Source organism: Cheilinus undulatus, linkage group 2 (genome assembly GCF_018320785.1).
Source record: "Cheilinus undulatus linkage group 2, ASM1832078v1, whole genome shotgun sequence".
In the NCBI taxonomy this organism is placed as follows: domain Eukaryota; kingdom Metazoa; phylum Chordata; class Actinopteri; order Labriformes; family Labridae; genus Cheilinus; species Cheilinus undulatus.
The window spans coordinates 40,914,446-40,942,339 of NC_054866.1; the positions used below are offsets into that span (position 1 = coordinate 40,914,446).

A 27,894-nucleotide genomic window follows, 5' to 3' on the forward strand; every position below is an offset into this window, starting at 1 on the left:
GAAAAGCTGTTAAAGCATAGCAGCTAGCCTCTAAGCTCGGTACAAGACTCTTGTACCAGTGACCCTTTTCATCTAGCTAGTAGCTAAAGACCGGCAGGACTGATTGTGTACATGCCTGGAAAACTGGTCAACCCGTGAAAATAACTTTTTTGTAGAGAGTAGGGATCATTCCCAATGTCTGTAAATTTTCAGAGGATAAGTGCGGCATGCAGATCCTAATAAAACTTAACCGTACAAACTTACTTCAGTTGTTCCCAACAGGTGTTTGACTTTCATGTCTCATCAGGATCACGACTACAAACAACCTATGTGAATCATCCCTCCCTTGACTGACTTCTTGTGAATGAGCATCCTTTCCAGTCATCATTTTCTCTTATGTTACTCCCACACTGCAAAATTGCCTCAAGCATCTGATATGGATTCCTGTTTTGAACTATTCTGTATATGTTAAATGAAAACTTGAGGAAACATGCTTTTGCTTTCACTTAGGCATTAAATCCCCTCATGAAGATATCATCTTTGTCTAATATGCTCCAGTAAATCATCATGGAGCTTCACAGCTTTCCCCTTTGACTTGAAAGCATTCCTCAGCTCGCTGTTTTTCAGCCACAGGTCACTGCTGCGGTTCATCTCGCCCCCGCACAACTCGGCCCAGCCTGCTGAAGTTAGCCTTTCCTAACTGCAGCCTGTTTGTTAAGGCCAGGAACCCATTTCACCTTATTCTTTTACAGTGCCAACCACTGCTGCTCCCCACTCCAACAACCATCTCCCTCCCCCTCCTCCTCTGTCTTCTTTCTCCTCCCCTTTCCATCTCCCAACAAGTACACATTCTCCCTGCTCTTACGCATATTCTGAATGGTTTAGTCGCTGCTAGCTGAGCGCTCCTGCAGCCCCCTAGGGAAACTTGAGAGGAGGGGGGGAGACGGTTGTGATGACAAGCTTGCCTTTAGTGGAATAGACCTATGGGGACAGAAGTGTGGCTCAGACCCTCCCTGATCTATCAGGGACAAGACCTACTGACTCTATTTTGCCATGATCTCTGTGACTGTTTGGACAACACTGACAACCTCTGTCCTCTTAGCAGGTGAGTCTTAATTTCTGATTTTCCCTCTTCTGATGGAAAACTTTGAATATTTCCCTCCACTCCTTGGCTTGGAGTTGGGAAATTTATTCTATAGGTTGTTTCTACATGAGACGACTTGTTCAGGACCTTTCTGTAGAAAATTCTCCAGCACTGGATGCTTTTTTTCTCTCCCTCTCTGCTAAATAAGATGTGTTCTTACCTCGCCTGTCAGCGCTGCCAGTTCATTTTCACTCTGTGACTTCTTCCCTTCATTTGAATCTGCTCTGCATTCATAGGAGAATAATGAGAGCCTCTTTGCATAGTCTTATTTAAAAGAGGGCTTTCTTGGAAGGAGCCCTAATCTGGTGTACTCTCACTTCACATTCACCGTGTAGGGGCAGGTTTTACAGCAGGCACTGTACAAGATTTCATTTACATAGCACTAAATGTCACTGTACTGGATATTTGCAGACTGTATGCAGGATTTTGCACAATCCGTCACTGCTCAAGGCTCATGAAAAGTAACTTCAGAGTCAGAGTTTGTCCTCGTCTGAGGGTTTTTATCTGCTTGTGTTCAGTGTACGCATGCGTGTGTTTCAAGGCCATGGTAAAAGCGCTGGCAACTGCAGCTTTCTCACAGTAACGGCTACCCATGTGCATAAATTAAGAGAATCTTTGTGTGTTTAAGGAAGTAAGTTCAAACCTAACCTTTTATGAGGAAAGGTGTACTCATACTCGTTTTTGCAATACCATCATGTGCATGCACACAGTGTTAGCTCATTTTAAAGGTGCAATATGCATATTTAGCATCTTGTGCATTACTTTTGGTACAATTTGACTGAATAATTTATGCAATTCTGTTATGTTTTGATTTGCAAAACACTATAGATTGCACTGACTGCACTAGACTTTCAATTTCTACCTTTAACTGTTTTATCTAAGTCTAAAAGTCAATGTCCACAATCCTGGATTTGCTAGTAAATAACTCAAAATATTTATTTCAAATCATTCTGTCTTTAGTCCTCATCAGTCAGGTTTCATATCCATGCAGAGCACCACCTCTGTTGTTAATGACATAGTTTCTGATATTGACAAGAAGAGGCATTGTGCCACTGTTTTTATTGACTTGTCAAAAGCTTTTGACCATGGGCTTCTCATATAAACACCAAGTAATACTAGTCTTGACTCAATGGCCTGTAAATGCCTCTAGAATTACCTATGCATGTGATCAATTATAGTGTGCAAAAACAAGAAATATTAAGTCTGGTTTGTGACCATAGACTAAAGGTGTTCGACAGGGGTCAAATCTCAGTGTTGTTTATATATACATCTCTGCAGTTGATATGGTGTCTGTGTTTTTTGCTGATTTGGTACAACTTGCTGTTGAGAAATTACAAATTACGGGGAGCAGGTGGTATAGTGATTAAAGGTGCTCCCCATGTACGCAGGCGGCCTGGGTTCGAATCTGGCCTGGGGCCCTTTGTCGCATGTCTCTCCCCCACTCTTGACCCAGTTTCCAACTCTATCCACTGTCCTCCTCTATCTAATAAAGGCATAAAAAGGCCCAAAAATAAACATTTAAAAAAGATAAAGAAAGTACAAATTACAAATTACATATGAATATCCTTCAAAATACACTTGTAAGTCTTAAACTTGTTCTTAATTGTAACAAAATGTAATCCTTGCTTTTTTTCCAGGCTAAAGATTTTTGTGACTGTCTACATTATTCCACACTGGATGGCATTAATATTGAAAGATTAATGATGTATAAATATCTTGGGATTTGGCTTCATGAAACATTAACATTTAGATATCATATTGGTTACCTTGTTAGCAAGCTCCATCGAAAACTTGTACAGGTCAGGTATGGGAGCATATGCCGGCTCGGCTCTTTACCACATCAATCTTGGTCTTGTACTGGTGTGGCCTAAAAATGACCATCCTCCAGGCCTGCGCCAAGTCCATGCTCCATCTCCCCAGCTACCCTCCTAACTGACCCCACCATGATGCGTGCGGTGGCCCGCAGTGTCCGGACCAGCCTACCAGGTCCTGGGCATGCAGTATGAGGTGAGCTGGATTAAGCCCAGTAAAGCGCTCTGGGTACCCATACAACCGCAGCTGTCATTCCAGTATCTGACAGCGGACCCTTCCCACCCACATCAGCATTAGAGACATGGCCTTGCCGAAGATTCGCCCATGAGAAGTTTTCACAATGGGGTCCAGTCAGCAACTCTGGCCATCAGTCAACGTCCAGGCCTCAAAAGAGTAAGGTAAGACCGGAGGGACCAAGGACTGGAAGACTCCGCATTTGTCCGCATGCCCTGATACCAGGAACACAATACTATCTTGCTGAGCGAACCCATCACCCAACGCATGGGTCCAAGTCTACGGTTGATCTCAGCCTTGCAGTCAGTGGATCAATGGATTACACTGCCACGGTAGGCGAACTGCTCTACAACTTCAACGCTCTCATCATTCAGACAGGTTTGATGGCAGCATCCCCAAATGCCGGGATCTTTGTTTAGCCCAGGAGACATGTATTCCTAAAGCTTCTGCCTCCCCACTCAGTGAGTTAAGAGCCCCCACGAGGACATCTACAGTCTACGCAGGGATTGCAGCATCATCAGGAAGGTCTAGATCAATGGTCTGGACATGGCTAAATGGCACAGTTAGCTGCCCCCTTACCCGCCCCATTATCCAGCCCATACAGGTACTGAAGAGCATAGGGGCACAGAAACAGGTCTAGCTTCCCTTTTAACTGTAGAAAAAATGCCATTGAGGCAGTCTTTATGTCAGTGCTAGACCACAGCAATCTGCAGACATGCTGCTGCTACCACTCTTAAATCTCTGGACTCAGTTTACCACTCTGCCCTTAGATTCATAACAGGTGATCCTTTAAACACTCTTCACTCATAAACACCTGTAGCTTTTTATTTTTTGTAAGCCTTATTGGACGTACACAATCTTATATAACATCTATACTAAAATGGTCAACTGGACCTAACCAAACTCTCTCTACCAACCGTCCGGGGCTTCATGTCCTGCAGGTTTGCTCTGAATTGGGAGAATCTGTTTTTGTGCTCCAAATATTTGGAATCTTTTACAACACACACTTAAGATTGGCACTCTCATTTCCCTGAGACAATTATAATCAATTATTTCAATTTTTTCCACTTTGGTTTGTGATTGTCTCTCTTAGTAAACTCTTTAATTTGTGCTAATAACTGTAATCGTACTTGTATTTGTTCGGCATCGTTGAGGGAAAGGTCAATGATTCTCAAAATTTAAATAAAGTTTGATGATGATGATGAAGTCTTCACTTTATAAGATACAATGTGTCTGAGTGTGCTGTATATTATTTTTTTGTGTCCTCCTTGTTTTTAGAGTAGCACTGCATGTGTAATGACAATAAATGTGTTCTATTCTAAAATGACTGGAAAGAAATTCAACAATCAAGTATATTTCGAATCAAACACAAGGGGGGAAAACATGTTGATTGCATTCCTTTATTTATTTTTTGAAGTTTCCTGGTTGCACTGTTATCATCCTGAGGAAAGTCTTTGTGGTCGATCAAGCTGATAAACATCTCCTCCTGCTCAGAAATACCTTTCTTTGTCTTTTCCCGTGCATGTGTGGGATGTCTCTGACCTGTCCAAGGTGTGTTTTGAAGAGCGGCCTAATGACGGGGTGAGCGGGATGTTAAGCACAGTCACACAGGGACTTCTCCTGCTCAGATGAATGGTGTAGTGAGTTGTAAATCACCGACTGAAGTAAGAGCAATCGGATTCCTCTGTGCAGTGATGTCACCACCATCGTGTGTGAAACAGATCCAGACTTGAACGGCTCAGCCTGAGCCAGATGTTAAATTTCACAGCACAGAGTGCAGTTCAGAGCTGGATTTAGAAGATTTACGTTACACTCTGGTTGTGTAGACTGAGAATCTGATCATCGGGGGGGACAGACAGACATGGAAACTTTTAGAAGAACACTGAAAGGAGTATGTTTGACTTTGGAAATTCAGTCTGTTACATTCCACTCACATGTTTTTGTTTCTCTTCAGGATACCTGGATCAGACTGAGCATCTTGGATCAAAATGGCCATCCTTCATATCAAGCACAAGCACCCGTGGATTTATGTCTTGAATTATGAGAATTATGAAACTGTGAATTAAAGGAATAATGGAGATTCCTTCTGTGGTGAATTTGGAGGAACATCAGGCTTGGAAAGCTTCAGGATTTCAAAAATTCCCACCACAGGACTTCAATCCAGAAATCTCTGGTTTCTCAGCTAATGACTCAGTGGACCACAGAGAGGATGATCGTCTCCCTGAAGCTGAAAGCTCTCCAGATGAAGATGTACACAATGTGAAGAATACATTCAGTCATAGAAAAGCTGTTGAAGGTTTGTGCCGGCAGCAGCATGAACAAGTGTCAGTCATTTCTTGTGAAGCAGCTCTGGACCAGAATAAACAGGCAACAGCTCAGCTACACAATGAAGGTATCGTGTTCACAAAACCCAAGTTGAATGACAGCTGCTGTTGTGTTTCACTTCCTGTTCCTGCTGCAGAAACCGAGTCAGATCAGAGTCATGGTGATCAGACTTTAGACTTGGACTGCAGAGGTGTAAAAACATACTGTGAAAGCTTAGAGACAAATGGCCTCGTGCTTAATCCTGACTCCACTCCCTCCACAGCTGATCCAGATTCAGGCAGGAGAGTCCCTGATCTCCCTCGCATCATCAAGCACAAGCCCAGCTCCATCGCCTTCTCAAACTACACCTGCCCCCCCATAAATGATGGACACGCATATGTGAATGAGAGCTCTGAGGAGGGAGAGTCTTCATCACAGGAGGAGGATGGTCATGACGATGGTGATGATGATGATGATGATGATGATGATGATGTGTTTCTCGAGCTGCCTCAGAGCAGAGAGCTGCCCGTCCATCACAGAAAAAGGAGCAAAGACAAAGAGAGGAGGAGAGGCGCTGCAGGTGCCCGGGTGGGAATCAATCACACAGAAAGAAACGGTGGATATGAAGCAGAGGGGGAGTGCAGAGGAGAAAAGGTATGCTGACATTCCTCAGAATAATCCATAGATATTGAGTGAGGCTGGCGCTGTGTTTTAAATTGATCACATTAGGACAAAGATGGCAAGAAAAAGTTGAGATGTTTGCCGTTGCAGGATGGAATTTTAAAGACTATTTGACCAGAGTAGCACCAAATAATCACTAGAATAAAAACTGATAACTTCAAATAAAAGGACATAACAAAGCCCTGTCCATTTAACAAGCCTGGTGTTAATATTTCACAATAAGAGCAAGAAATCAGAGAACAATTCACTTGTCTCCCCAATAAACAAAAACAGGAAGAATTAAGGTTAAAATACCTGATTCATCCTTGCTTTATCTATTATACAGTTAGCCAAAATGTTGCGTGGCTGGTTGGAGTAGGAGAGAGATACCCCCACCCCCCACCCCCCACCCCCATCGTGTGGACATCATGGGGGAAAGACTTCTGTAGCAGACTGTCACCTGTCGAGGTGAAAGCTTAACCCACCAACCAGCAGCGAGGCAGAGAGAGCACTAAGCTCACACAGCCAGCACGTCAATGAGGCACAAACGATATAGGCCTAATAGCAAAATATATCGCAACCAGAGCTGGAACACAAAGATTTCAAAATAAGACATTCATAGAAAATCAATCAGGAAGCCTGTGTGCAAATATTTAAGTTTTGGGCATTTCAAGTGCTGTTGGACATGTACTAAAGATGCAAAATAATGCCTCATATATCAGAAGTCAGCTTAAGCTTTATAAAGTAGTGTTGCAGGAATAAAGTGCATTTGTAAATACACTGGACAATAATGTGGTTGCGATATAATACATAAATAGAATGAATTTCTCAACTTAAAAAATAGAAATATTTAGTAGCATGACAAAACACAAAACCTGAAATTTTGTAATACTGCTTTCAAAATAAGCTTTTCCAAAAATCCAAAGTTTTTATCATTTTTGAGAATAAGGGTACCTCTACAAAATGCAATAGTGACACTGTGTCATTCTTAAAGCCTTTCTGTAGGCACCTTTAGAGTACTACATAATATAAAAACAATTGAAGCCTTTAATGGGATTATTTAGATTAATTTTGCAGCACTATTATTAAAGGAAAACACTTTAGAAGAAAAAAAGAAATATTGAGACAAGTATAGCATCCATAAAACTGTAAATAAAGATAATTTTTTATATCAAATCAGTGTAAGTCCCTTAAAATAATTTGTGCAGATATCCAGATATCAAGTGTCAGTCTAAGCTGGAGGCCTTTGGCATCAAGAAAACAGCCCAGAGATCAACTCTTGCAAAATACTTCATTGGCTCTCATCAAGCAGAGTGAAACAAAAGGCAAATAAAGCCGATAAAGCTTTGCTTATAAGGCCAAGTCCATACATAGATCAATGCTCAACAGAACTTATTTTTTACTTGAATTCATGACAGCATTTCCACAGAATGATACTATCTATACCTGGGCAGTAGAGGTTTAAGAGGGGTTCAGTTCACCCCGTCTTATTTCATGGGTTAATTTCTTTTTTGTCTCTGCTCATTTGACAGTATTCATCAACAGTAGTTTGTATAAAGACTCTCAAATAACATCACTTGCCTCCTTTACCCAGTGCTCCATAATTATCACGGTGAGCTGTGTGATAAGGCTTATTGTTGATGATGTAGCAAAGTGCAACCATCATCCTAGAGTGCAGGAGTAGAGGATAGAATCAGCAGAAAAATATTTGAACGTTGGCATTAGAAGCTTCATTTTTAATATAAGATTTTGTTTCTCACATGTTGCACTGAAGAGATGTACAAGAGGACGCCTTTCTGTCATGCATGGATAGATGGTGATTTAATAAATAGATTTAAAAAAGAAAAGATAAAAGTGGCCAACAAATGTACAGGGGTGGCTGTAAATAGACCTGGGTGGCCCTTTTAAGTAAGTAGTGGACCATGTGTGGAAAACACTAGGACACATTCATAGTGCATCATTTTACTTTAAACAAACACATTTACGTCAGCATACACTCAAAACACATTTTTTTTTTTTTTTTTTTGGCTTTTTTCCTTTATTTTGGTAGGACAGGTACAGTTGCAAGACATACGGGAATAGAATGGGGGAAGACGCTTGGCAAACAGCATCATCACCAGGAATTTACTACGCAATCAGTGCATCAAGGACTCAAGCCTCTCTATGTGGGCGTCTGCCTCACCAACCAAGCCAAAGTAGCACCCGGCACAACACATTTATATCTACCATTATGCACTCACCGCAAGTTTTGTTTTTTTTTCTTTTTTCTTAGCCTCATTTGGTCTTGAGCCCACCAAACCCACCATACCAGAGTCCTTACATGCCAGCTCCTCACAGCTGACCTCATCTCTCTGTGAGATAATGCATGGTTGGTATGAGTCTGTAGGAGTAGATTGGCTTCACATGTGAAACACAGACACAGAAGGAATGCAAACAGTTTCTGCCTTCTCTCAGAGCTCTCTGCAGACTGTGTTTTGACAGAACAGGCCGTATTAGCTCTGAACTTAGCCTTCCATTCCTTTATCTCCAACAACCCAGAGCACATAGTCTCTATTTCTCACAACCTCAGCTCTGACTTGAGTTGTAACCATCCTGTAACCTCTTTTTATAGCCCTTTAAAAGCCTCTTGTATACATGCATAAATATTCTAAATTCTGTTAGTTAATAGTTCTCCGTTACAGGGAACATATCCAGTGGCACATACCTGTCATCCTTCTCCAAACAGTCTGCAGATAATAGCCCACATGTAAACAGGGCAGAGTACATGGCTGCTGGAGATTAGCTTCTCTGTCTGATTGTCAAGTATGTTGAGGTAATGCCAGCTTTATGTGCAGAAAAACATTCACAGGGGAGTGAAAGAATCCAGGGAGCTGTTGTGAACTTCATCAAAGGACAACAGGTCGATGCTTTTAATGCCGTCACGCTACAAGCTCTGCTGTCATATGACGGGTTACAGCACAGGCATTACTGCAGGAAACTCTGATTTCATGGAAAAACACACAAACAGCTGTGATTTCACAAGGAATAAACACATCTCCATAGCATTCATTCCTTGTGTTTGCATATGCACCTACATATACACACTACAAATAATATACACACTACAAAAACTTAAATTTACCAGTTTTAGAAAGATAATTTATCTCATTTCAGGACACTCATCATGTTTGCTTGCCCTATTGGTGGTTATTTTTTAATTGCAACAAGAAAGCCACTTGGCTCTCATGGAGGCTTTTATGTGTTTTGGCTTCCATCCAGCCACTCTGCCATAAAGCCCAAAGATAATTCATGTTTTTAGTGTTAGCCTAACCCTAAAAAAAAAGTGAAGGGGGTCTGAATACTCTCTGAATTCCCTGTAAGTGAACATGGTAGGATGTTTTTGTGAAAACTTGTGAAACTGTGAAAATTTCTTTTGGTATTTTCTTGGCAATTTTGATTGGAATGTTTGAGATGCTGAAGAGCCACTGAAATTCTCAATATTGAAGTGAAAATTTGGTTAATGCTTGGCCCTAAACATCCCTGTGTTTCAGACACTGAAAGTCCAGGAGATTTATTGTTGCTTATTGACTGATCTGGATGCACATATTAGGACATTGCAGTATGGTTTTCTTTTTAAGATATCAGTGAATGCTGCTATTAGAATTTTAGGGATAATTCTTCAGAATTTCCACAGAATTTTATATAATTTGCTTGGAATGTTGAGAGAATTTTCTTTAATATTTTCAGGAGTTTTGTAAAAGTTTTGGGGATTTGCTTTTATATTTTGGAGTGTTTCATTTGAAGTTTTGGAGGGATTTGCTGTAAGCTTTTAGGTATTTTCATGGGAAATGGGGGTATTTATTTGTGAATATTTGGGGATTTTATTGGAAATTTTGAGGAAATATCTGATGAAATTTTCCAATATTTTTGTGAAGATTTTATGAATGTTTTGTCATATTTTCCATGGAATATTTGGGGGAATTTATTTGTAAATTCTTGGGAATTCTGTGTTGAATTTGCTTTAAAATTTGGGGGATTTTTATGGAACTGGTGATTTTTTTTTCTTTGCAAAAAGGTTGACTAAAACATTCAAGAGAATTTTAGGAAATTTGGGGTTTTAATTGGATTATTACGCATTTTTCTTTCACCGATATTTTTGGCAATGTCTTGAACATTTTGGAGAATGATGGGGGATTTTTATGTTTTGGAAACCTCTAGTAATGTTAGGGATATTTTCCAAAGCCTCAAGAACTTTAATGGCCTTACTTGGCCTTAACAATGTCTTGTGGTCCATCATCAAAAAAACTGACAACACCAAAGTTAGCATTTTAAAAGCATAGTCTTTGTGAAAATGGATTCCCAAAAGTAAAGACATCTTGTCTTGTGTTATACTTATCCCAAATACATGGGGGACACTAAAAATGCATTCCAAACAAAAGATCAGGTCTCAGGAGGTTAATCTTTCATGCACAGAGGTAGTTTTACTGTCGTTCACTGTAGGATAGACATATTGTCCTCATACATACACATCATTTTTTGGGGGTTAAACTTATCAAGCTTTTCTTCACCCAAATACGTGGAAGGAAAAGGAATTAAAAATGCACATCAAACCCAAGTCAGGTCTCGGTAGGTTAAACCAGTATGGATAAATCTACAAACAGGCAGATCAATATACAAAGAAGCTACTGAATTAATGACAAAAGTTATCATTTCAATAAATATTAAGACAGAATTTTATTGAGCAAAGGAAAATATCTTTAAAAAGGCTTAAAAGCACAACACTAACTCTTGAACAGCACCCTACTGATGATCCCTGACTTATCAAGAGTAAACATTAAGTGCTTAACAGCCAAAAACTTTTAAAATAAATATATGTGTCAGTATTCTGGGAAATGATCCAGCGATAGGAAAGCTTGACTTTCCCAGAGATGCAGTAATGAGTTTTGACCATATGAGGGCACTGTCTGCACATTGTTTCCACTCTGACTTCCCATGACTCCCCTTGCCTACATCATTTAAGTCAGCTGTGACCAAAAAAAGCCTGTAAAAATCCACATTTCTGCACTAATCCTGCTCCACAGACTCTGCTGTGGCTGTGTTCAGTTGGTGTTTTGCATGGCGCGATATTAAGAGTGTAATTTATTCCTCTGTGAAGCCAGGTAGCCGTTGCCCTTTCGCATGACCGGCTGCTACATTTGGATACCTCCATGGTGATCTGTGGCACTCTCGGTGGGTGGCGCGGACTAGGCACCCAGCCCAGAGCTCACACACTTAACTCCTCATTTCCATGTCAAAGGCGCAGTGTTGGGGTTCACAATGTGGCCAATTTGCGCTGATAAAGTTATAGTCGTCTCACATTTTGTGTCCCCAGAAGATAACATTAATGCATTTATCTAAAGGATTGACTCATACCAGCTCAGTTGCCATGGTGTGAGGACCAAACACAATCGTCGGGGCCGGATCGAGGGGGGAAAGGCACGGAGAGATGAATCAAGGGTAGTGTCTCACTTGAGCGTCAGGCCTTCTGTGGAATTTGTCTCATTCTTAGCAGAAGTGTCCACATTCCTGAGCAGCACCTTGTGGGGATGTCACTGAAAAGAGACAGTGTGAATGTGTTCCAGATTTGGCTCCAGCATGTGCCAGAATGAGGCATCTGTTTCTCACATTTGTGTTTGTCTGACTCCAGGGGTTAATTAGGAGCCCAGCTTCCAAGATCTTCAGATTCTTTCATTTCCTTTTCTCTTTCAAAATACTTTTTAACCCAGAATACCAAAATTTTCCCCTGGAAGTGTCTTAAAAGATCCCACAAGTTCAGTTTTTTATCTCTTTATCCTCAGAATTAAATGGGCCTTTTACTTCTTACACAAAGAGTCAATGAAAATGTTTGTCTCTTTCTCTTTGACATTGTTCCAGGATTGGTCCTTTCTGGCAGTAGTAAAATCCCAGATCAACAGACCGATCTTCCTCATGTCCATGGACTCTTTATTTGATATTCTAGATGGTGTCACGGTCAGACTGATGTGCAGACGTGGATTTGTTTAAAACGTGATCATATGCACATACGTCTCATTCTTTCTACTTTGAAGCTTCACTAATTTTTTTTGTTTTTTGGCTACACTGATCTCTAGATTCTCATTTTCTTAGTCTGATTTAAGATTAAATGTCTATTTGAGCATTTTTAGTGTTTGAAAACATCAAAATCACCATCCTATCATTACAGTCTACACATCAGTAAGATCGTTTCATCATTCATAGTGTCTTTGTGTGGGTTTACATATGCATCCCTGGAAATTTCCAGGCAATATCAGGACAGGCCAGCCCAAAAAAATGTCCTGACTTACCTGTTCACACATGTACCTCACATCAGGAGACTATCCCTGTTGGTTGTACGAAAGATGCTGCAGAAATGCCAGCATATGAAGATAGATTTGCCTTATTTTAATGCAACATGTGACTGAACATAATGTAATCTGCAAATTTGCAAATCTGCAAATGGTTAAGAACATACTTGCAGGCAGAAAATAAGTATTAGGGTGCAGAGATGGTCTAGTGGTTCGGTGGCGTACCATGTATGTGAGTGGCCTGGGTTCAATCCTGGCCTGTGGCGCTTTTACTGCATGTCATTTGCCTTTCACTCATCCCTGTGTCCGGCTCTATCCACTGTCCTGTCTCTTTTATAAAGGCAAAAGACTTAGAATAAAAAAGAAAACAGTATCCTTACATGCATAACAACTGCAACAGCCTAACGTCATCTCTCCCTCCCACTTGTGTTTTCCTGAATATTGCTGTGTTCTCACATCAGCTTGTCCTGATTCAAGCAGGAAATTTTCTAGGGTGGCTGGCAGGGAGCAGTCCAGATAAAGTCAAGGAAAAATATGTAATTTGTCTGAATTAACACAAGCAGCTCACGCTAAAAATGCTGAAGTTTTTTTTGTATGAAAAGGCCAACAGAAATGTCTCCAACTGGGGCACCGATGGTCTAGTGGTTAGGTTGTACCCCATGTACACGGGCAGCCCAGACTTAAGTCTGTCCCCCCCACTCTCTCCCACTCTCTCCCTGTTTCTGATTATATCCACTGTCCTCTTCTATCAATAAAGGCTTAAAAAAACAAAATAAGTCTTAAAAAAAGAAATGTCTCCAACTGTATTCATGAATGAAGTACAATAAGATAATGCATCTGTTTATTTCAAGATCTTCTTTTATGGTCATTTATCAGTATCAATATATTTGAAAAAAATGATAAGAACTAGAAAAGCACACAGAGAGTGCAGACCTCCGCCATTAGCCCTATCTCCCAACAGTAAAGAATCCTTTAAAATTTTCCTGGATTCAGACGGTGATTCAGATCACTCCCAAAATCTAATCAGTTCTTCCTTATGCCATTTCTATGCAGTTTCATCAAAATCTGTCCATGACTTTTTGAGTTGTGTTGCTAACAAACAAACTAACAGACTAACTAACAAACCTTGCCGATCACATAACCTCCTTGGTGGAGGTAATAATGTTTTATATAAAAGGTTTACACCCAGAGATTGCAAATTTCATGCCGCCCCCCCCCCAGCTCTCAAAGTTCTGATGTCATGAAAACTGTTATCTGAAGAGTGGTGTCTCTTAAAATAAGTGAATACGACCTAAAATGCAAAATCCATCGCTGTTAAAAAGTCTGTGCTTGGGCCAGTTGAGAGCACAGTATACATAAACGTCAGAACGGCACCACCCTGGCTTAAATGTGTGCCAGGTAAAACCCTGAGATGCAAATCCTTCCTACAAAGTCAAGAAGAAATGATAGTGGAATATAAATGCATGTCATTCTGCAGGGTTCAAATAACAAGAGTGTCTACGTGATTTCTCTGACTGTAAGATTAGAAAAATTGAAGATGTTCTTGTCATTGCTAAGAAAGATACTCAGACACCTGCTGATATCTTAGAAAGATGGAAACAAAAGGTGAAAGAAGTGTAGCTGCATTTTCTGGGAAACCATTACTCCACAGTTTCCTGGTTAGTTTGTCCTCGGGGCCAAATTACATCAAGGTTATCAAGCCTAGGGCCAAAACATCTGCGAGGTGTCTGCATCCCAAACTGCACAAACAAGCTATTATTGCTTCAATAACCATTATTTAAAAAAAAATTACCTGAAGGCGTAGGTGCAGATGGTGTTCAAAATAGCAGGCAAACTCAGTCATGATTGCATTATTTAATTCTTTGTATAAATGTAATTCAGTCAGAACAGCTTAGTCAAGAAACAAACATAGTTTGACTTATTAATCATTTTAATTTATTAGCTGCTATTATTATGCATTTATTGCTGTTAGAATTGCTGGTATGGCTGTTCTGGGATCCACCAACCCTCTCACTAGCCTATATGGGAAATATCAAGCAGGAACAGAACACATCCTTGCCCTTCCTGTACCTACAAGGAAAGCCTGAGGCAGGGAGAGAAGCTGTAATGAACCCAGATAAGAGTACAGGTAGATATCAGTGACAACAGAATGGCACTGATTAAGTCAGATGTAGCATAATGTTAGGTTTGAGCAACATTATTATTGCCACACTGATTTAAAGGTTGAGTTTATGGGGAAATATGTGAATTAATGTCTGTTCTCAGGAGTGCATATTCACAACAATGACTCATAAGTCCTGTCATTAACGCTCTGAAAGTCTGAAAACGTGACAGCAGACGCACAGAGGATTGAGCTGTCTAAACACACTGATCTGATGTCAGACCTTTATATTCGCTGTTTAGCATTAGCTCAGAGGACAGACATGGCAGAGCGGGACAGCTTTATTTTTTCCTCTCAGTGACCCCAGGTGACCCTTGGGGCTCAAAGGTCAAAGGAGGATTGGGGTGATTTTGGTCATACCTCAGGGATTGAGAGGCAAAAAGCACTTTCTCCCTGTGAGAGGGTCAGTCAGCTGACACTGGGTGGTCAGCAGGGTGAATGGACCGCCTGGTGTCTGCTTCTTTAAGTCCTCACTATTTAGGAAGAATTCAGCATTATGTAATGTAGTTGTCTCATACTTGAGGTATAATGCAGGTTCATGGAGGAGGATCTGCAGCATGTGGAAAGTTCTACAAAAGATATCGATGGGTCAGTGATGAGCCATAAACCTTATTCACAAAAAATAAGCCGTGTATAGGTTTAAGATTAGATACAAGCACTCAAGAGTCAAAATGATGGCTTAAAATGACCTTGAATTCTTCCTCGGTGTATTTTTATTTCATCCCTAGTGAATCACTTAAAATATTTAAACAAGTGTCCACCCTGTTTTCAAAATACAAACTTTTTTTGAAAGCTCTTCTGAGTTGATTCACTGTCTATCTAAACTGACATGTGATTTTCCCATCAGTACTTTTCCTAAAATAACTGTGCACAGAGGATGATGATGCTATAAAGAGAAAAAAGAGACTTAAGTGGTAGTAGTCAGGGCTTAGTAAAACTTTTTTTAGATTTAATTCCTTGAAAGCGATAAATAGTTTTACTGTGTTTGGTGTATTTTGGATGTTTGTTTAGATAGCAGTTGGATAGTGTAATACAGTGAATTCGGAAGTAGATCTGGGAAAGCTGAAAAAAAAACGTTCCAAAGATTCCCAAGAGCACAGTGGCCTCCATATTTCTCACATGGAAGAAGTTTGGCACAACCAGGACTCTTCCAAGAACTGGTTGTCTGGACAAACTGAGAGCTCAGAGGAGAAAGGCCTTAGAAAAAGAGGTGATCAAGAACCTGATGGTTACTCTGACTGAACTCCAGAGATCCTGAGTGGAGATGGGACAAAGTTCCAGTAGGACAATCGTCACTGCAGCCCTCCACAGATCTGGGCTTTATGGCAGAGTGGCTAGAGTCAGGAGCAGAATGAAGGAGGAGCTGGGGTGGAGGAGAGTTGGAATAGCAGCTTGCTATTAGCCAAGCAAAAGCAGTTTTAACAAGGCAGCATGAGAGCGATCAGCCAATAGTGTGGTTTGAGTTAATCAGCTGGTGGTCAGCTGATGAGGGCTTGTGTGAGATCAGCTGATATCAATGAAATGGCAACACTTTACTCAGTGGCCTGCTTGAACTAGTGCTATATGCTTGATTTGTGGTTCAGTGGTTGGTTAGAAAAGAGAACTGGCAACACTTCTGATTTTAGCATTAATATTAAACTTTAAGCTTTTGCAGTCTTTGTTTCTAGTTGAAAACTAGATCCGTCTTTTTTCTTTGGACAGCTTTTCACTCAAAGTCCCTCCGTTTGTACTTCACCTGCAGGAGTAAAAAAATGATTTATTAGAGTTTTGTTTATAAGCCTTACTTGCACAGTGATATAAACAATTAAGTACATTTATTATTTATATAAATTTAACTTACAAAACTCTTTTCACAGACAGTAATTAAATACTCTGCATCAACAGAGGCCAATGTACAAAAACCAAACAGAGTGACTCCATAAGTGACATCATAAAACCCTGTAGTATCAGAATAATACTAGGATAGAATAATTCAGGAACCAGAACAATGATCAGAGCAATAGAAATACAGATTATTTCATATGTGTAGAAAGGGTGAGTGGATAAGAGCATGTAAGCTCTGACTGAACTTAAAACGAATGAAGATACAGAATTATTGTCATGAAAATATCTTCATGAACAGGTTATTGCTGATGTCCAGTTGCAGTTTAAAAAAGTGGATATCATTGCATACAGCTGCTTTATGGTGTGCCAGTGACTTTTATGAAATGCTGGAGCTTGGGCTTTAAACTAAAGTGTTGCCTTGTTGGATCTACTTGTTTAATGATGTCTCATTCATGATTCAAACAGTCTTACTCCAACAATCTGATATTTCCTTAAGAAAACGTGATGCTCCTGCTGGGTCAGAAACTCTGGATTGATCCACCAGAGTAACCCTGAAAGTCTTCTCGGGACCCGTGACCTCCTACTCTGGTTCTTGAAAAGGGTCCACTGTCAGAGACGCTGCAGCATGTGACCCTCTCCAGGACTCCACTGACACGTCTCCTCTCTGTCACGTCTCACAACAACGTTTATTTATGTTTTGGTGACTGAGGTGAATCCATCTGATTTATGAGGCAGAACGTGGGCCTGCAGATTGTCACACATCGCTCCTGTCTGTGTTACGATGCTCTATTTATATTCGTGGCCTGTCATGAGAGCAGTGAAAGCCTGTGCAGGGAATTCCATCATGCTGTGTATGGCACACATGTCTGCAGGCCTCCTCCTCTGCTCCTTCACCCTGAGACACGTCCGAGGAGATCGCATTTCCATGTGTGGCAGCAGTGTCATCCACTGAAGCATCTTCAGTTTACAAGAGGCTTTTTTGGTTTGGCTGTAACTCTTTTTGTGTTTAGGTCAGAGTGGTAAATGGACAGATGCTCTCACCATACAGGGAAGTTCCAATGTGTTTAGTAACTCTAGCAAGTATGACAGCCAATTAAAACAGACCTAATTACATGTGTGATTCTAATCTTTTTTCAGCAGGTTTTAAAGCCTGATCAAGTTGAAGTCAATATTTAACCTTCCAGAGGCTTTTTGATGAAATGTCAGCAGTGACATCAAACTAAATCAGTGAATCAACCGTCAGTCGATCTGTATTTCAGTCCTGTCCCTGTTTGGTGCACATCATCCCCAACTCTTATAAACTTATGAAAAGGAATAATGATTATTTGCAAGCCTTGCAAATGACACCTATTTAATTTTTTTTGAACTGCCATTTTAAAAAGTCACCAGTACATTGTCAGGGTCAGTATAGCCCTTTCTATATAATCAGTTACTAGTATGTGTCATTTATACATCAGTGCTTCCCCAGTCCTGCTATAATATACAGTGCATTTAAAGTATTCAGACCCCCTCCACTTTTTCAATTGTGTTATGTTGCAGCCTGGTGCTACAGTGGAAAAAATTCATTTTTATACTCATTAATCTACACTTAGTATCCCATCATGACAAAGTGAAAACAGAATTTTATAAAGTTTTGCAAATCTTTTAAAAATAAAAAACTGAAATATCACATTTCTAAATATTCTTACTCTTTGCAAAAGACTTGAAATTTAGTTCAGGTTCCTCTCATTTCTCTTGATCTTTGCTGAGATGTTTCTACACCTTTATTTGAGTCCACCTGTGGTAAATCAAATTGATTGGACATTATTTGGAAAAAGGGCACACATCTTGATACAAGACCTCACAGCTTTGTATTGCATTGACCTGGAAATCAGCGTCATCACTCTCTATCAAAATGGATTTTTGAAATGTCAAACTATACGCCATAGAAAAAAATTACATATGCTCTCAGTAAAAAGCATGATTCATTTGTAAAGGGTAGCAGCCATTTATGGATCACCTCTAACTAGAGCAGACTTGTGACTTTTTAACTGGTTCCACTGTCACCTTTAATGTACAGGTATTTTAGGTTTACTGTTTTGTTTAGAAACTCCTTCTTGAGATCTTATGTTGGCATGTATTTATGTTATATTTCATATTTATCATTGTAAGGACACATATGAACCAATGAAGGCATGTATGCTTGTATGTGCTGTATACAGATTTATTTATTTACTTCAGCTCATGTGTTTGTTAGATGTATTAATTTCATCTTCAAAGGGATTAAGTTGCTATCCCAATACTGTGGTTCAATATAATAGAAAAAATCCTGAATAAGTATTGGAAATGAAAGAGAGAAGACCTCGCAGCTGATAATGCACATCAGAGCATAAACATGTCATGAGGTCGAAGGATACCTGCAGAGCTCAGAGACAGGATTGTTACAAGGCACAGATCAGGTGAACGCTACAAAATAGTTCTGTTGCACTGAAGTACCCCAAGGGCACAGTGACCTCCATAATTTTCAAATGGAAGAAGTCTGGCACAACCAGGACTCTTCAAAGAGCTGGTCGACTGAGCAAACCTGAGGGAGGAGGGTCTTAGTAAGAGAGGTGACCAAGAATCAGATGATCACCCTGACTGAGCTCTGGAGAGCCTGTGTGGAGATGGGACAAAGTTCCAGAAGGATAGCCATCACTGCAGCCCTCCACTGACCTGGGCTTTAAGGCAGAATGGCTAGATGGAAGCCTCTACTCCATGCAAAACACATGAAAGTCTGCTTGGAGTTTGCAAAAAATTCCATGTGAAAGCAGATTTTTGTTTTAAGATTTCTGTCGATCATTATTAGGAACCTCCACACATCAAAAAAACACTAAGCCCTCTTCTCTGCATTTCCAAAAGCTTTAGAAGGCCAGCATTGTTCTCTTTTTTTGTTTTGTTTTTCTTTTGTTTTTTGCTTTGACGTCTTGGACAACTCAATTTTATATGGAACTCATGGATTGCTCCTCCTCACATGCAGGCTCACACAGCAATTCTGTTTTCACTGTGAAAATTAGTTCAGCCATTTTTTAGGCATCCTACTCTGAGAAATGGACCTGTTTTGGGCCCCTACCCCAAGTCTAGGAAAGGCTGGTAAAGTGTATTAGCCTGTGCAGCATTTTGACCAACTGAGGGCATTTTAAATATGCCATATACAGAAATAAACTTTGTCCTGACTGGAACTCTTTCTCCCCACTCCTCTCTGTTTCCGATCCTGAAATACATCACAACAAGTTTGTTTGAAATGTTTCAGTTCAGGGTTTAAAGAAGAAAAAGGGCAGCTATGCTCAAAAACTAACACATTTACTCCAGTATACTGGGATAAAACAAGACCAAAGAGGTGTACCGACATGTTATATCATCTGTGAAACACTACTGGCCAGAGAGGACTGATTTTTTCTAAAATAACCTTCCTGATTCTCCACAGGAGTGTCCGAAGATGAAGTCTCCCTGGTCGGATTCGATAAGCCAGCTGATGATGAAACTGGACCAGCTCCATCAGGACATCGAAGAGGCTCTGAGTGCGAGCTCCTCCCCCTCCGACACACCCTGCATCACCCGTAAGAAACAGGTGAGTTTCACATGTTCCCACAGCCTCTCACAATGTCTGTAAATCAACTTAAAGGCTTCTAAAGGTTTTGTTCTTCATATTTATACATAAACACAGGTTTAACTGCATGCTCTGTGTTATAAAGCAGCATGTGGACTGCAGCTTTTATGGTATGTGCTCTGTCACGCTTGGTACTGTACACATTCCTGTGAGGCGTTTGCTGCATACTTGGTCATGCTTGTAAATTTCGCTTAATCAATTTCGTTTGCTCTGTGGAGAGAAAATCCCGACAGATTATTAGACCTGAAAGAAACAACAGGTGTTTAAGAGAATGCCATGTCCTGAAAAGTTTGAAAAAGTTTTCCACAATAGCTTTAGGTCCTCTAAATCAGGCAGTGGTCAGCCGTAATCCCAGTATGGGAACAGCATATGTTAATCTCTTGTGATTCCTACTTGTGAGATACAGCACTACAGTCTATGCCACACTACAGGCTTTGTACTTAGAGTGACTTTCTGACTTGAGCCTGTTTTATGATGTAGGTCCACAGCCTCAGATGTGATACTGCAGTGTACAGTGGCTCAGCAGGGTCAGAAAATTGTGGCAGGAACAGACAGCTATTGTTCCTTGTAGTCTGTGACTGAGACCATGCGACTCTGTTCTTAAAAAGGGCTCTTCTCATGCTGGCATGTTTCATGAAATATCCCACTAGAGTTAGCATTCAGGAACAAAAGTGCTCTTTTGGGCTCCATATGTATGAAGAACACAGAGGAGCTATTGTGTTGAAGGGAGTTTGTATGATTTGGTCCATTAGGAATGGTAGAGAGAGGCTCACATGCCTCCCAGGCATCTGCATAACCATCCCCGGCATTCACCATTACTTGCTTTAACTAATGACAGGCGACTGGGCAAGACAAGACATCTTTACTGGGATATTTGACAAGGTCATAATCTCTGTCCTCTCCAAAGACGATCCGCACATACAGGCTCTTTTGTGCACGTCAGTCAGGCTGAATTGAGAGTGGAGATTTCACTTCCCCAGCAGTTGACCTCAGCCTCTTGTTTTCTTTTCCCCTGGCCACCGTTGAGACCATCCTGTCCCAGTCTGTCCAGCCAGACACACAAACCCACCCAGTCCTGATTGTTGTTGTTGTGATGCTGTTGCAGTGGGGTGCTGCTTCCAAGTCCACGTCAAACCAAACCCCGACCCCGAACGACCAAGTCGTCCAAGGACCAGAGAGAGGGGAATGTCTGAGCCAGGACGGGTCTTCAGCTCCTTGCAGTGCCTCAATGGGGACGAGAGCAACGAATAAGAAGACGGTGAGTTTCTTTCAGAATCAGAGCTTCCTGTGGAGTAATAGTTGTGCAGAGCATGCAAACTTAGTTCTGTTGTCCGGTGCTCATCTTTAAAGCTTTTAGATACTAAATGACTTCAACTTTAATGACACAACCTGTTGCACGTTTTCTGTTTTGTTGCTCAAATGTGGTTTTAGCATTTTTTGGGTGACTTCCTTGACCTTCTTACTTCCTATACTGTGTTTCCCCTATTTGTAGCTCTGACATTTTTGCTCAAGAGCATCCTAAGCAAGCTCTTTTTAACCGAAAGAAAATAAGTATTTTTTAAAGGATGTTTTGTTCTTTGTTGTTGAACTTTGCTGAAAACTCTTGATTGATTCATATGGCTTATGCTCTTAAAAATGTGCCTTATTGTTCCTGATGATCCAGCATGCTGTAGGCATTAACTGGGGGAGATACAAGATGACTTTTTGTGAAAGATAAATGATCCCTCAGATTGTTTTCCTTGTTTTCCTTAGCTTTCTATCAAAAGTCAAACTACATTTTAGAATCACAAAATTGACCCCCTCTAAAAAGAAAATTCACAAACAACATTCAAAAGTGACTCTTTTCCAAGATAAATCCCTCAGCAGTCAGCCGAATCTCTGACATTCCCCTCCGTGCAGCTGCTCTTTCTTGTGCATCTGTAAATATTTGAGGTTTGTGTTGGGAATAAGGTCAGTTTAGGCATTCTTAAACAAGCAGGACTCACTTCTGCTGGACAAAGTATATAAATGTCACTATTGAATGGCCCTAAGAGAAACAGACAACTGAGAGATTTGCAGAATGCAGGGCGGGTTTAAACTCAAAGCCTTTCAGCCTGTGCTTTGTGCTGTCCTGATGGCTCTGCTGCAACGTGATGGAAAACAACCTGCTTAGAGGAGAAAACCGCTCCGATTCTCTGTTGGTCTCCACTTTGGAAACGTGTGACAATAGAGGTGTTTTTTAAGGTACCCCTTCTAGTCTATCTTTTTTTAGCTCAAAGAGAGACCTGATACAAGGTTGAACCGATTATTTTGTCTAAGTGCAGAGGGTACTTCAAATAAAATTAAGTTTAGTTCCCACCTGTCTTCTTTGTAGAGCCCATAACCACTTCTTGAAAGTGACAGCAGCTTGAACTAAAACTTGGCTCAAGGACAGCTGGGAATGTTCACATCTGTTAAAGGTGACAGTGTTTTGGCTGTAGAGTAACCTTGAATTTAACGAGATCACGTTACTCAGTGGAGATGGGTTAAAGGTGTCTGATGATTACATGAATTTTCATGCCTTTTTTTGTGTGGGATGTTCCTTTATTTGGAGAGGGCAGTAGATAGCAAAGGAAGAGAGAGTGGGGAAGGATGTGTAGGAAAAGAACCTCAGGTTGGGCTCAGACCCATGGCCACCCACTTGGAAGATCAGTGTTGGCACATCGGACACAAGTTGGGGCCAGGGGCCAACTCTGAAAATTAGAACAGGAGTATGTGCTTGATTTTATTGTACTTCTTAGTTTTGACATTAACCTGTGCTGCTGTGTTAATTCTGTAAACAAATGTTTTTAATGACTAAATGGATATATAAACATAAATAATTAACATATTGTAAACAAAACATAATAGCAATATTTCAATCAGGGGTTGACTGATAATAAGCCTGGCCAATTATTGAGGCCAATTATCGTATCTGCATTTTCTCTTACCCATAATCAATAAAATTGATTAATGAAAGAGTGCGATCTCTTGGTTCCACTACAAAGTGTGTCTTCCGCTCTGGCTATATTTTCAATCTGCACAGTCTCACCAAATGTCCTGTATACAACACAGTCAGATTGGCCAGATGTCACGTGAGTACTAGCCAATCAAAACTTAAGCCTGGGTGCCACTAGGTGATCACATGCTGATAGAGTGAATGGGAAATTGTTTTCTTTCCTTTTTTTTTTTTTTTTTTTTTTTTTTTTGATCAAGCAATTTTACTTTCACCAATAAATGCTTGTTGATTCAAAATATTGGTCATCGATCCCATTAACTATTGATCATCTGTATCCTGAAACACCATTATTGGTCCATTATTGGTCCACTGTTATTGGCCCTAATTTCAATTCATAACACTCTAAAGACTAAAGATGACTCAGTCAGTGCTGTATTTTTCTGTATGTGGCCCTCAGTGAAAAATGTTAGGACACCCCTGCACTGGGCCAATGCTGCCCCAATAATTGCATTAATATACAGTCGTGCGTGAGTTTTAGACATGCAGAATGCTAAGGATTCAGCATGGGGCTCAGTGTGCTACAACCCTGGGCTAGGAGGAGGTGGAGCCAAGCTTGACACATGTTCACACACACAGGTGTCGTTCGGCTGCCATGGTCGAGCTCGAAGGCTCTTTTATTTATTCAGAGAATTTCACCCCAGGTAATACACCCAGCAGGATATCCACAGCATGACTAGGGGCTTGTGGCAACCCTACTACACACCCAGACGGTACCCTAGGTCCTGCTTACTCGCCACATTCACCCCTTACTCCACCCTAAAGGTGTGGACTTTGTTATTTTTTCAACAGAGTATTTTCCCATGCCCCTGATAATATGCTAGGACATCCAGAGCACTACTGAGGTTGTGTTGATCCTCCTTCCCATCTTATGCTGCCCTTGGACAGCTTACTTGCCAAATCTACGCCTTTGTTCTGCTTCAATTTTTGGCCCAAATATGCCTAAAAGTTCTGCACAGTACTGTATATAATCAAAAAAGTAAAGAGGACATCAACAAGCTGATCAAATTCTGCTCTAAAGGTTGAGAATTTATACAAGAAAAGGATCCGTCCAACCCAAGAAAAGCCTGAGTCTGAATGACTTGTTTGCTGTTTACTCTCTGCTTGTCTAAGCTTTCTGGCAACAGAGTTAAAAGAGAAGTTATGAGAAGTACCAAGCTCAGATTGGACACCAGAGACATAAGGAAACAGCTAGCCACAAACTTTTGGAAGTGTATTTTTGAAGCAGAATAAAAAGTATTCACTAACGTTTTAACCCTGAAGTCATAAAGTGGTTAAAATGCAGCCGAAAATAAAGTTAACCCTTTATCTCTATTTAGAAATTTTGCATAAATGGTCAATCTGTAGTCTGGCATTGGAATTTTGGGAGTTTATTGGTTTTGTCTGTATTTTGTATATTATTGTCCTCTTGTGTTGAAGCTGTTTTTTGTCTGTGGAAAGCAGAAGAGGCAGCCACAATCCACTATAACCCAGTCCCATATAGAGAGCTATAGAGTTAAGTAATGTCCACAAACATATACTGTATCTGTACGCTAATGCAGCTAACAATCTCATCTTAGGTGCTGTCTAACAAAAACAAGGTATAAAAATGTGAGATGTGCTTTGTAACTAACTGCTGACATCAGATCCCCTGAAAATAAGCTGTTAATCTATGAGATTAATTTCATTATATCATGTTAAGTGAGGGATTTCAAGATTGAGCGTTCATCTGGTCAAAATGTAAACGATGTCCTGATGTCAGTCTGTAAATGTTGATGTCAGTTTTAAGAACAGCCAGTTCATATTTAGTAAGTATTGCATAGAGCATTTGTTTAGATTAGTGTAGATGAATGTTTGAATTAACTGAATAACATTACATCATTATGTAACGTGTGAAAGTCTGTGCTGTAGATCTGTCATCAATACACGCTGACTCACTGATATTTTACAGGATAACTGCCCAACATGTTTTCTCCAGAGTCAAACATTTCCTTAAGCTTTGTCCACTGGTTAAACAGCGACTTTCCAAATGTTTAAATACACTGATGTATAACATCATGTCATTGCACATGCAGAGCGATTCTTCCTCCTCTGTCCCTTCTGAGTCTTACATAAGAGCTCTGCTGTCCAGATGATTGGTCTGCCAGCAGGGAGTGAAAATGTGATACAGATTGAATCTCAGTCTCTGAGTCCAAGAATAAACTGGACCAATGTGTGAGCCAGTGCACCCTGCTTTAACAGGCAGTTCCTGCTTTACTGAGAGCTGCTTGATTCAAGTTATCTGGTGAAAGTTCCCATCAACCTTTGACTCCAAACTGCCTCTGTTTGAGCTCTGAAAACTGGACTCATACTGTTTAGCCCTCGACCTGCTGCACATCATGCAGAAAGAGCTCATCTAAACTGGATCATGGCCGATGACCAAGATTTTGATTTTTGATAGAATATTTGTATTTATATACAAAATCATGGCTTCAACAATTACTTTTAATTAATCAACAGACTTTATAACAGCCACCCTCCCAAAATTCAGTTCCAGTGACAAAAAGTTCTCTGTGCCTGATAACAGTCCCAAAAAGGTTTTGTACAGTGACTGACACCAGAGAAGTTCAACAGCAGTACAGTCACGATGTGAGGCTTTAAATGCAGCTAATATCAGTAATATTTTTAGACAAGCAAAACTAGAACTACCGTATGAGGTGTAGACTCACCAGAAAGTGAAAGCACACTTGCTGTGTAAGGCTCTGTGTCCACAGCCACCAGGCTGTGCCTACAATCTCATTTTCAGAGCACTTTAGACCAGTGTTAATTGTTCCTGGGTAGAATCCATAACATTGTTTTAAATAGCCATGTGCTTCATACTTCCAGAAAACATGAAGACAGTGTAAGGGAATGCTGTCCTGATAGAGGCTGCAGCATGAGCCAGATTGGTTTCTCCTCCACAATTGTCATTTGTCCCGCCCTTTCTTGATTTCCCAGGGTTCTGAGCGCTCAGATGCTAGACCACTTTGGTTTTGAATTGAAAATAAGTGCTGCCGGTGCTAAAACATAAGTATCAAAATAAGTATTAATATCATCTGATTATAGCTCATATCCTATCAAAATTCAAAATTATGGTATTGTGATAACTTGAGTGCAAAATTAGAAGCAAATCCCTCTGAGTATTCTTGAGCTATCAAATCCACAAGAATGGTTTGGACTGACAACCTCAACACATAATGCCAGCAGCCTTGAATAATCACAGCATGGAAGCATAACCAGTAAAATATGTTAGAAATGCATATTTGCATGCTTTTATATGATAAAAATATAATTTAAAGGTCTATTTTAGAGCAGAAGACCGTAGCCTGCCCCTGTATCTATAAAACTGATACTTATACTGAAACTCTGATGGAAGAAAAATTGGATGTATTTTTCATTTAAAGCCGCTTTAAAGTCACACAAAATGTTGTTCTGTCTATTCCACAGTGCGTGTTTTAACTGTAATAAGTTTTATATAACTGATTAATAAATTATTTTTACATGTTGTTTATAGGGTGGAAACAAAGCATTGATGCAGTGATCAAGAAAAAAATGCTGATTAGTCTCAAGCAGTTATATGTCTAGTATTATTCACACCTTATAAAAATGTAACCTAACATGCCAGATGGATTTGTTTCACACATCCATCTAGAAAACCACTCATACACAGCGTTTGGCAAAGGGCAGAGCCTTTGAATAAAAAAGTTGGAGGGTGATTGGATGAACGTTCGGTCACATCTTTACAGGCCAATCAGAGCAACAAAACTTTTGTTGTTTTTTGAGAAGAAAACAATTCAGTGCTGTTCTTTGTTCTTCCTTTAACGCAGAAATGTCAAGTTCTAATAAAACTGGCACTTTAGCAGCAGCCACGCTAATGTCTTCCACCATAATTGCAGCAGTCTCTTGTTGTTGCTTGCATACGTCATGACTCTGCCACGCCCGAAAGTACTGCTCCTTTCTAACCGGGCCCAAACTGTTCAGACGGGAGCTTTGCAAGATGGATTTGCCAGTGAGAAACAGGGAAATGGGCGTATCCGTCTGCTATGCAATGTTAACAAAAATGCATATTTTACAGCTTTTCCTTTTCTATTGTTTATGTAAAATGTTTTGACTCTTCAGACTCATCGGTCAGACAGATTAAACAATGTAGATACATGATCTCAGGCTCAGGAAATAATATAACAATAAAACAAAAATCATGTTTTGCTCCTGTTTATCACAGTTATGTTGGCCTTGCTGTGGACTCACAGACTCTGGTGTTGACTGTGTATTCTGTGCTCTTCAATGGCTGCATAAAGACGTATTTGGGTTGAGGATTCCTACTTTTAATTGGTGTTGACAAAGACCGACAGAGCAGAGGAAGCGTCGCTCTGTCATCCTGACTGACCGGTCCTGTAACTGCCCTGTTGACTCTCAGGCAGGGTGTCATTTGTGCTGGGGCAGCAGCCATCATTCACCCACACAGAGCTGTCACTCCTTATAAACATCCTTGTTGGTGCAAGCAGAGGACAACAGGCACTGAAAGGGACTGGGTGCTGCTCCTACAAGGAGGGCATCACTTTTCCTGACCTGCAACCCGTGACATGTGTCCACCATCTGAGTGGGCTGAAGCAGGCCGATGTGTGCTTAAAGTGGGTCAGCGTTGAGATATGCCAGAGAGAAATACTTTCTGTTGGCTGCTGAAAGAGAGAGCGAGCGATGCGTTAAAGGCTTTGAAGCCTTTTTGAATCAGCACATCTCCACTGGGGCCCAGCATCTGGTTTTTGGAGCGCCAGTTTATTTCTGAAACTGGGTCTAAAGCCGGTCCTCTGAGAGGAG

The 27,894-nt window shown here is 40.5% G+C and overlaps 1 protein-coding gene across 2 annotated transcripts in view; it reads left to right on the forward strand.

Moving 5' to 3' along the window:
* Positions 1-909: 909 nt before the first annotated feature.
* The window catches only part of stard13b (StAR-related lipid transfer (START) domain containing 13b), a 104,879-nt gene continuing 77,894 nt past the window's right edge, over positions 910-27,894 (forward strand). Inside the window, exons 1-5 of one of the 2 annotated variants that reach the window (XM_041806213.1) lie at positions 910-1,084; positions 5,124-5,561; positions 5,757-6,127; positions 19,884-20,027; positions 21,172-21,324. In XM_041806213.1, coding sequence (XP_041662147.1) covers positions 5,243-5,561; positions 5,757-6,127; positions 19,884-20,027; positions 21,172-21,324 — 987 coding nt within the window. In that variant the 5' untranslated portion in view covers positions 910-1,084; positions 5,124-5,242. Of the gene's footprint in view, positions 1,085-5,123; positions 6,128-19,883; positions 20,028-21,171; positions 21,325-27,894 lie in introns of both variants that reach the window. The other variant, XM_041806212.1, reaches the window with a different exon arrangement.